The sequence below is a fragment of the Ailuropoda melanoleuca genome, chromosome 8, assembly GCF_002007445.2.
Source record: "Ailuropoda melanoleuca isolate Jingjing chromosome 8, ASM200744v2, whole genome shotgun sequence".
NCBI lineage: Eukaryota > Metazoa > Chordata > Mammalia > Carnivora > Ursidae > Ailuropoda > Ailuropoda melanoleuca.
In genome coordinates this window covers 43,976,423-43,987,410 of record NC_048225.1, presented here as the reverse complement: position 1 = coordinate 43,987,410, position 10,988 = coordinate 43,976,423, and the positions used below count along the sequence as shown (strand labels likewise).

Below are 10,988 nucleotides of genomic sequence, written 5' to 3'. Positions count from 1 at the left end.
ATAAATAAAAATCTGAAAGATCTACAAAGGAATAGTTTTCAATGGGGCCTCACTGTTTGCTCAGATACTTCGCTCAGGGTATCCCTTAAACTGTTCATCCAAAGACATTACTGAAGTAGATGGGCTAATAAACTTGTCAAATCAGAAGAGTACAAACTCTCAAAGATCTAGAAGCTCTATCTACACGAGGGGCTAGAGCACCAAGAAGAACAAATTTCACTGCCTTCTAGCAAAGAGAGGCAGTGGGGATCAAACACAGAATCCTTCTATCAAAAAGGGCATAAAGTATTCACCTGCCCTTAACTTAAAAAAAAAAATCTGTTTTGGGGGAAATGTTACCATTTTTAAATGAAAAGGCACACATAAATATAACACTTTAAAGAAACTGTTAAAATGAGTTCTTCACATCTAATGTTCACGGACGTTATATTCAAATTAGAGATTCTCCCAGTCAAGCTCTAATCCAACGTGTAGAATTGTGTTCTTCTCCATACATGTTTTAAGACTGACGAAAACACCCAGTTTTTAAGGGTGGTATTTGATCCCATCCATCTGCTGTGAGCAGTGGATGCTTATATGTAAACACGAGAAATGGTTCTTTGATTTCACACCTTCTAATTAAGTTAAAGGTATTTTCCAAAAGTTATTTGTCCTACGTCCTATTTTGATCTATTTTTAGTCTTCACCTAAAGAACAGAAGAGGAGGAAAGAGCGAGAACCTAGAGTCCTTTAAAGAAACAAAGGAGAAGAGTGAACTGTGTTTAATATTTGATAAACTTTTAAAGTATTTAAGTCCCCATCTCACCCAACAAGCAGCAATACCTAAAGTGATTTATAAGAATTCCTCCAAAGAGAGCTCTGCAAAAGGGTCCTTTCCTGAAGCTCTGTGAGGACTGTGACTGGAGGGGCTGGATGCTGCCGACAGCTGGGGGGAAAGAAGACAGAGAGAGGGAAAGAAAAAAAGATCTCTGAATGACAGAACATGAAAGCGAAAATGTAATGAAAGAAGAAGTGGTTTTTGTTTTGTCATCTTTAATAAAATATAAAGGCAGCCTTTGTAGAAAATGGAATTATTAAAACAAAAGTTTCAATCACATGTCAAGTTAAAGGGTATCCAATGGCATGTGTTTTTCAGAAAACAAATTCTTGTTTCTGAAATTCCAAAGGAATGAAGTCTTTTACTCAAAAAGGTTGATAAAAGCTGACCCACCGTTAAGACTTCTATTGTGGGTGGGGGGAAGAGGGGAAGAAAGTGTATAATTGTGATTTTCTTTCTTTTTAATTGAGGAAAGATGGCTTCCTGTGGCCAGGCTATTTGTCAAAAGCTGTGCAAACTCTGACCTCAGTCCAGACCCAATAAATCTATCTGTAATATTTTTTCCTTCTGTCACCTAGTCTAACTGCCCACATACTGCCCTGAAAATAGGGAATACTTAAGATCATTGATCCTGTTTTCTACTTGATTACATTTGCTTGATTCTTAGAATTAGCTATCATTTAATTTGAATATACTCAATTTAACATATAGTTAGTATTCCCTCAAAGACAGACAGTTCTTGAAGAATAACTATGTTCATTTTCAGATGTGTAGCTCCCTCACCAAACCTACTTTGACTATTTCAAACCAAACACAAGTCCTTTTAGTTTGGAACAAATTTTTAATTTTTTTCCTCCCCCCTGCATAAGATTGCAGAGGCATGCAAGCACAGAGGCATGCAAGCATTATGAAATGAGAGCTGTCCAATCGAAGTTGACTAAGTAGGAATAGTTTCAATTCATATTTCCAACATTCAAATCCTAAAATGGATTTCAAGCCTCAACATCTATCTTTGCTGGTTCAAAGTGACTTCATTTCTACCTTTTGATTTAAGAAAAGCACTACGGAGAACGAATAGCCAATGACTTTCAGCAAAAATTACATCACAAGTATATGCAATTTGTTGTTATGGATGCCAAAAGAAATTTAAAGGTCTGGAAAATCATCTTCAGTTATTTTAGTGGTTGAGATATTTTCCTAATCCATACCTTGTTCTCAGAAATAAATGTTCAAAGACAACGGGAAGAGACAATGGAAAGGATGATGAATTTACACAGGCAGCTACAAATGGGAGGACGGAGCAGCACTTTGGGTTTGGGAATTCAAATAACAGCCAGGTAGAGACAAATTAAGGTGCAACATAATTGGAAGACGTCTCCTCCTCCCCACTTCAGACCAACCATGGATGACCATTCAGAAGCAGAATGATTTTAGGTAAAGTGATCACCAGTCACTGAGCTGGAGGGATTCTAAGATTAACCGCGTTTCTCTCCAAAGTAGATTTTCTCTTTCACTTGAAGTTCAAACAAAAACACCACAAATTCCTTACTGTGGATAGACTGCATCCAAAATCTCAAGTCTCCTACGAGAGCCCCACATTAAAATGTCTTAAGTCACGTTTTCATGAGGATAGCAGTCTGAAGACCCAACAGTCCCAGAGGAAAATGCATGAAGAATATGGTCAAAGGGAACACTTCTATTCTTCCCAAAGTGTGAGCATACTGCTAGAGAGAAGTCCTACAGGCTTACAAATAATGTTAAAGAGGATCAATTTCCTTGGGAAGAAAAAAGTGCCAGTCCCCAATTAATACTTCTAATGTCCCTTAAATCGGTAAAATCCACACACCTTACATATCTTACATTTATAAATACGAAGCCAAATCAAAACATGAGAAAACAAGACCTAATACCACTATAGTAAGTTCCATTATCATCAATATTTATCTCAAGCACATGAAACAATGACCCAGACTGGTCTGGCTGATCACAGAGTGCTAAAGGCGGGGCCATGAAGCTGCCCTGGACTACCTGTGCCCACCTGTTCTCGGTACCTGCACCAAAGTGCAGGCACACCATGCACTGGTGACAGAGCAGCCAACTCTGAAAGTAAATAAGGAAAAAGAAAAGGAAATATGCTGCAATAGCCCAATTTCTGCTCAAAGAAAGCAGGAAGAACAAAAGAGCATGAAGGGGCAACAGGATCCTAGTGGGTGAGAAGCAGTGGGATTGGAAGAGTCTGAAAAGTCACCTTTAAGTAAAAGAGCTGACCCTCCTCTAATTATCATTCTGAGTAAATCAGAGACTACGTGGGGCTGCTCGTACTAGGAATGTATGCTCTCTTAACAACAAAAAAAATGTTATTACAAATATGCCATCACAAAAAAACCCAAAACATGGGGTGGGAGTGGGGGGGTGCAGTCAGTTAAGTGTCTGATTCTTGATCTCCACTCAGGTCTTGATGTCAGGGTGGTGAGTTCAAGCCCCGTGTAAGGCTCCACACTGAGCACGGAGCCTATTTAAAAATAAAAATAAAGTTCAGGGGCACTTGTGTGGCTCAGCTGGTTGAGCACTGGACTCTTGATTTCGGCTCAGGTCATGATCTCAGTGTCATGGGATCAAGCCCCCTGCTCAGTGCAGAGTCTGCTGAGGATTCTCTTGCTCCCCCCGCCCCTCCCCCTGCTCAANCCCCCCCCGCCCCTCCCTGCTCAAGCTCTCCCCCCGCCATAAATAAATAAATAAAATCTTTAAAAACAAAATAGAACATGGCCTTTTACCCATTTAAATATTCTCCATACCAATTCCCACACAGCTAAAAAATTGGCACAGCTATTGTTCAAACTAAACTGACCCATACCACAACTGAATATGCTTTTTAAAGAGTAGTCACTCTTACTGTAAGTCTAATACAGACAGACTTAGTCTTCCTCTCCCATTTTATAGGAAGATAAAATATTGAGAAACAGTGAAAGAAGAGCAGCATTTAAGTAGAAATACTAAGATTTACAAGTAACTAATGATGGTAACTCTTACCTGAAATTCCTCCACCCTTTCCTTCCACTCTAATCAACCTTTAAAAAATAACACTGAAATGGGGGGGAAAATTCTAATGTTACCAAAAATCTTTGCTTTAAAAGCAAAGATTTTTTTGGTTGTAGCATGTGTTTAGTATAATAAAGACAGAATACAGAAATCATAAGTTAACTTTAATAAAAGTCAGACATACTTAAAAGACATTTTAAACAAAGAATTCTCTTACTACACAAAAAGTCATAAAACAGAAACGGTTTCTCCTTCATTAGACTCCTGTTCAACACCAAAGAAAGAGTATTTCAGGTCAGAACAAGAAAATAACAGCAGTCTCAAAGTGAGACTAGTGCAACTGAAAGCTCACAGGAGAATAAAGAATTGGATATTTAAGGATAAACTTCTGACATATCACTGGCTGTGCTTAAAATTCTCAGAGAAGAAGCAACTTTGCCACATCTTTTCTTTCCATTTGAATTTTGCAGTCACCCAAAAGCCTGGATAGCAAATAGCAATGCTGTAGAGACTCACTTTGTCTTTGTTAGAGAAGCAAGGTCAACATCTTAAGAGAAAAATGGGTATACTTCCTTTGTCTGGGATGACAGAGCTGAGTTTTGTAGAAAGATGGCACTGAATCTAATCCTGGCTCATCTATAAATGGGGCTTAGACTATCTAGACCCAATATTCCTATTTCCCTTTGAGACTGTCTTGAGGATTAAATGAAAATATACATAAAGCATCCAGGACATTATCTGGCATATATTAGTAGCTCAAATACTAGTTCAAACTTCCCCATCACCTACAATCAAAAGCTCATCTATTCTTATATAAGAGGCCCAGCTCAAATGTCATTGAATCCGTGTAGCTCTTGCTCTCCACTGTGTTCTCAACACTGTTTCTTTTATAATGGTTCTTATTCTGCCATCAACCAGTCACTTGTATGTCCATATTACACTCACCCTTAGGCCCCTCAGATGTAGGAAACATATTTTACCTGTCTCTTGTTCAGAAACTAGCAATGACTTACACACAGTAAGCACTCTAGAACATGTTAAAATAAAGCACTTTTTGGTGATAAAATAAGCTCTGTATAAAAATAAAAATGATCTCCAAAGTAGGACATTAGAAGAAAATACTAGAGCTTTTCTCTTAATTTCTACCTATTTAACACTTCTATTTTTGTTTTTAAATGTACTTAATATATTGTTGTAGGAATATATAATTTTAAATATACATTAGCTGTATGTACAAGGGTACATGCTTAAAAAATATTTTCCTGGGGCGCCTGGGTGGCACAGCGGTTAAGCGTCTGCCTTCGGCTCAGGGCGTGATCCCGGCGTTATGGGTTCGAGCCCCACATCAGGCTCCTCTGCTATGAGCCTGCTTCTTCCTCTCCCACTCCCCCTGCTTGTGTTCTCTCTCTCGCTAGCTGTCTCTATCTCTGTCAAATAAATAAATAAAAAATCTTTAAAAAAAAAAAAATATTTTCCTGATAATGCTGTGCAATCAAAACATTTGAGACAGAAACATCAATTATAAACTGAACACAGAATTACAGAATATCAGAACAGGAAGCTGTTTTTGGATAATGCTTGGAACATGGCCAGGACACTAGTGGCACAACTGGATCCAGTTGCATAGGGACACACATAGTGTAACATTATTAAAGACAATGCTACGGGGCACCTAGGTGGCTCAAGTCAGTTGACCATCTGTCTGCCTTCGGTTCAGGTCATGAGATCCCTGAGTTCCAGGATCAGGCCCCCGCATCGGGCTCTCCACTCAGCAGGACATCTGCTTCTCCCTCTGACCCTCCCCTGTCTCTTGCACTCTCTCTCTCTCAAATAAATAAAATCTTTAAAAAATAATGCTATTCCTCAGCTATCTCTGTGAAGTGTGGCTAAAAAACAGGAGTTCTCAACTGTATAAGGTAGAGGTCCTGCCCTGTAGGTTTAGTCTAGCGCCTCTAACAGCTGCTTCTTGGGTTTGTGTTTAACGTAACCCCATGATGGGTTCTGTCCATTAGTAATATCACAAAGTTATGCCAACATTAGTCCTGTCACCCTCAAAGCATTAGTTATCTTAGCGGCATCAAACTACTGCTAGAGTCTATAATAACTTAAAATCTGTTAACACAGAAGCTGTAAGTTATTCCAAAATGACATCTAAAGTCATCTCATTAGAATTATGGCAACCTAAATTGACAGTTAAAACCAAACTGGAGAGAGGGAAACAGATCACAAGATTTCTTAAACTGATGGGAAAAAATATTATTAACTGACATAGCTAAAAATAAACATCTTCTGTATATCAGAAGTGCTTCCATGGATAAGAGAAGTCCTTTAAAGTCCCTTAAACTGCTGATTCCTACTAGATATCAACTTCTTACTCCCCCACACCAAAGAAAATGAAAAGCTAAGGTTTACGTCAACTGTTACTACCAGACAAAGTAGTGCCTATAATACACCCCTTATTTGCCATTTACTGGAAATAAGGCACTCCAGCTTGGCTAAAAACAAACAAACAAACAAACAAACAAACAAAAACAACTGTGTTCCCTATGAGCTTTAGGCTACCTGTTCTACCTGATTTAGATATTGAATTTCCACTAAAAATGTCTAAGGAGAGAATTTTAGACATTTCAAAAAAGGTTTACCCCTCCCCACAAAACAGAAGAGCTTATTTATTTAGTCCAAATAAATACTTTAATTATTATAAACTAAAGTTTTATACTTCTGGGTAACACTACATTCCACAAAGGTTGAGCCAATTAAAGTGCTGCTGATACATACAGTCCTGAAGAATGATATGGCTTGGTTCCTATGAACAGTGTCTGTGCACTGCGCACAGAAAGAAAACTGAAACTAACTAGATTAACTGTTTTCATGCTTTTAACAGAAAAGCTGCATAATGTAATGTACAGCCTACTGTGCACGTGGATGAATCACGCCCTAAAGCAGACCATGCTCAGCAGGGCTACCCTGTCACCACCGTGGCCTGTGTCCATGTATTTCTGATGCTGTCAAATGAGAGTTACAATTAAGGTTCCAAAATAATGAAGTATGAATTATTTACAATCAGGATTATTTGTAATGCATGGAAAGAAATATAAACTGTATCAGATTAGAACAAATTAAATTATAACTTGCAACAGAGAGAAACACTGAAAATAAGGCAATCTTATATAATTTTCTTCTAAAAACAAACAAAAAGTTCCTTATAAAAATAATCAATAAAAATACAAACCTCCCCATTCCTAAGTCAATTTCAAATATGTTTATTTGATCCTTAGAGCAAACTTATAAAGTACACAAGGTAAAATTACCATTTTACAGATTAGGAAACTGAGGCTCATCCAAGTTACACATGCAACTTGCCCTGAAACTCCTGGTTAGTGAGGAGTTGACACTGTTGAATTGTGCCCTCTCACAAAAATACGAAGTCTTTATCCCCAGGACCTATGAATGTGACCTTATTTGGAAACAGTGTCTTTGCAGATGTAATCAAGTTGAGATGACATCATTAAAAGGGCTCTAATACAATGACTGGTATCTTTGTGAGAGGGAAACGCCACAGGAAGACAGGCACAGGAGGATGCTATGCGACAGAAGCAGAGATTGAAGTGCTAGAGCTGCAAACCAAAAAATGACTGGGGCTACCTCTTTCCTTCTGGGTAAGAAGAAAGGAAGGATCTTCCTCCGGAGGGTCTGGAAGGAGCATGGCCCTGGGGATATTCTGTTTTCAGAATTCTAGCCTCCTGAACTCTGTCAGAGAGTACATCTGTTTGAAGCCATTGAGTCTGTGGTACGCCTTGTTATGGGCAGCCCCACGACACTAACAGTACACCCGAATGCAGATCTGCTGACTCCAAGGCAGGTGCTTTTGTTTCCTCTCTAAAATCTACTATCCCAATTAATTTCAACTCAGCTAGAACTTATGGCTATATTTAACATACGGGTAAAAAGTTAAAGTGATAATAGAGAAATAATTTTTTAAAAGGGCCTTCTCTAATAAACGTTAAGACAGTCAATACACCCCTGTATTTTCTATCCACACAGTGCTGTATATGGTCACTGATGTTCATCACGGAGGTAGAACTTTAGTCATTCAAGATTCTAAGAATATGTTCTGTTTTAAGACAAGAAATTAGATCTCTACCTTTTAGAAAGAATGTCCTCAGCAAAAACCCGGAAAAAAGGCCTTATTCTATAGGTTGTCTTATTAACAGTAATTGTCAGCAGATAGGACTCCTCAAATTTTTGTTTTGACTGATTCAGGTGTGCCCTGGGGACTACAGAACCACTCTCACCTATGGTATTAAATCCCAATTCCCTAAGTAAATGCTCTCAAGTCTCTTCTGGGAGGCAAGGATAAATGAGCATACTGCACTGCTGACAAGGCAAAAGGCCGCCTTTACAGAACTCCAGCTGGGTAGATCAGCTGACAGAAGAGGCACTGCCAACACTCACGATTAACACACCAGGAAAGTTAAAAAACAAAAAAAAAAGAAGAAGAAGAAGAAATACGAGGAAAAAAAGAAAGAAAAGAATAAGAAACTAAGCCTAATAGCAAAGAGCCACTAGTTCTGACACACAAGAAAGTCATTAAAAAGGCAATTTTTTGTAAGACTCGAATTATTCCTATATCCAACAGTGTCCCTATTTAGAAGGGTAAAAGGCACTCACAACAAGCCATTGTTTCCTTTCAGACGCTTAACTGATGTCACGCTTACTTAAAATTGGCTGTTACAAACAAAACACAGCAGCCATTTTGCATCTTTAACCATATCCTCCGTAAATAAAACTGGCAACCCGCCATTAAAACAAAACAAAACAAAACAAAACAAAGACCAATCAAGAAACCAACAAAACTTTTAATAGCTTATTAAAAAAATTAAATACCCATACGTAACACTCTGGTTTTCATATTGCTTTTGGGAAAATAAATTGGAAATGGGATCAGAATAAGTTTCTCATATAAGGAAGTGGTAAGAATATAACTAACACAATACCCACTCCCCCAAATCGTCAACAACATCTAAATTGCCTGATAAACATCCACTAAAAGAATATTATTTCACATCATAGTGACTTCAAAAGAAAACTGAAACTAACTAGATTAACTGTCTGCATGCTTTTAACAGAAAAGCTGCATAATGTAATACAGAATGAATTTAATAAACTATTGGTCAGCAACGGACATTTCAATGTATACACCAGTAAGCACCAGTAAGATTTATATAAAACATCATTAAGAGGAGAAAGTGAGAGAGCCCATACTCCTCAAGTAATAAACAAACACACTTATGACAAGCCATCAAACAGTGAGCAAAACTGGGAGGAAGCATGAAAAGAGAAAAAAAGAAAAATCACAGGGATCTAGTACTTTCCATGTAGTCAAACATCTAAGAAGATACACTAATGCAAACATGTTTTTTTCCTTAAAAGCTACAATATTGGGCATGAAACAGAAGAACATAATCCCATCTCTTTAAGCAATTAACAGTTACATAAAAATACCAAAAAAAAAAAAAATACAGAATAAGCCAGCACAAAAAAAATGAGAGAACAGGGTGAGTGTACAGGAAGGCATAATTTCAATACTACAGTGTAGTCTATTAAATTAAAGACAATAACCTAAAGAACGGAGTAGTCTAGTCTAAGAGCCATCTGGAAGGTATTAGCTAACACCAATGCAGCACCTAGCTATAATGCAGAACACAGAACACAACTGTTTGGAGTGCCTTACTAAATGGCCATAAGATAAACATGTCTGGTAAGGCTGAGATACTCTCAAAAATATTAACTTAATTTAAGGTAGTAAGCAAGAGACCAGAAGATACAAGTTATGCCCTGGCTGAGTAACAGATCCCAAAAAGCACTTCAAGGAGCAGGGAAAGATTTTTGGCAATAGGTGTAGAACTGGGATTTGATTAAAAGATTTTATTTTGATGGGATTTCATTTTACAGTTAAATTACTGTTTACCATGTTTTCCTCTGTCATCAAGGAATTTTGAATCCAAATTTAAAAAAGAGGAAAATAATGAAAGAACCAAAAAGTAATTCATTAAGAAAAATTATTCTGGTTACAAGCATTTGAATGGGCAAACAATCCAAAGGACTGGCTCCGAACCATTAAAAACTAAAGCATGAAAAAAATCTCACCTACTTCAAAGATAAACAGTTTAATTTTTAATTATTAAAAATATTCAACCACAAAATTAAAGGTATCTTCTTTTCTTAGGTGACAGCCATCTGATATTTTAGCTTACAGTAACTATTAGCTAACAAATTAAACCAATTTTAAATACGGCTATAAATTATTACACAATGGTTACAAGTAAGTGAAAAGAGAGATCAATGAAGAACAAGTAAGTTACACAATAGAAAAGGTAAGTTTTCAACCAGATTCACTTGTCTGACTATGTTCAAAACTATTACGAGTTAGGCACTGTTCTAGGAACCAGGGACACGGAAGTTAACGGAAGTCTGCCTCGATGAAGCTTACAACCCACTCTAGGAGTTTCTTGCTAGACTGGATGGATGGATGGATGGATGGATGGATGGACGGACAGACAGATAGGACAGACGAACAGATGTCAGGTAATAGTAAGTTCTATAAAGAAAAATAATGCAGGGCAAGGAAAAGAACTTCAGATCTCACAAGTGCTGGAAAGGGATGAGAGATGACTAAAGAATAAGTAAAGAATGAGCACTGGGTAAGGTATGTAAGCACTGAATCACTATATTGTACACCTGATACTAATATAACACTGCTAACTAACTGGAATTAAAATAAAACCTTAAAAAAATTAAAAACATTACCAAAGGAAAAAAAAAGAATAAAGTATAAATCTACTATATGAGAGATGAAGGCTTTCTGACAAAGACAAGCAGCAAGCAGGACACTGGATACTTAGAATTGTAAACTGGCAACTGAAGAATCTGAATGTTTTGTTTACTCTATTACTTTACAAAGATGGAGACTTTGTGACGTGGCTGTTAAGAAAGAAGGAAAGCTAAGGGGATGGCTTATATGTTCAGTTATATTTAGATTCACTTCCTTAGATTTCTAACTATGGAGATAAGATGCTAAAAATACTGCCTACAGAAGATTATTCCACTATCTACAGAATGGATTAAATTA

The 10,988-nt window shown here is 37.3% G+C and overlaps 1 protein-coding gene across 15 annotated transcripts in view; it reads right to left on the bottom strand.

Annotated features, from left to right (window-relative positions):
* Positions 1-10,988, bottom strand: part of PICALM (phosphatidylinositol binding clathrin assembly protein) — a 99,821-nt gene that overhangs the window by 1,811 nt on the left and 87,022 nt on the right. For 13 of the 15 annotated variants that reach the window (XM_019797592.2, XM_019797594.2, XM_034666196.1 and 10 more), the window contains one exon: positions 823-925. The exons of the other annotated variants lie outside the window; for them this stretch is intronic. In XM_019797592.2, the coding sequence (XP_019653151.1) occupies positions 833-925 (93 nt within the window). In that variant the 3' untranslated portion in view covers positions 823-832. The remainder of the gene's footprint in view (positions 1-822; positions 926-10,988) is intronic. 15 annotated transcript variants of the gene reach the window in all.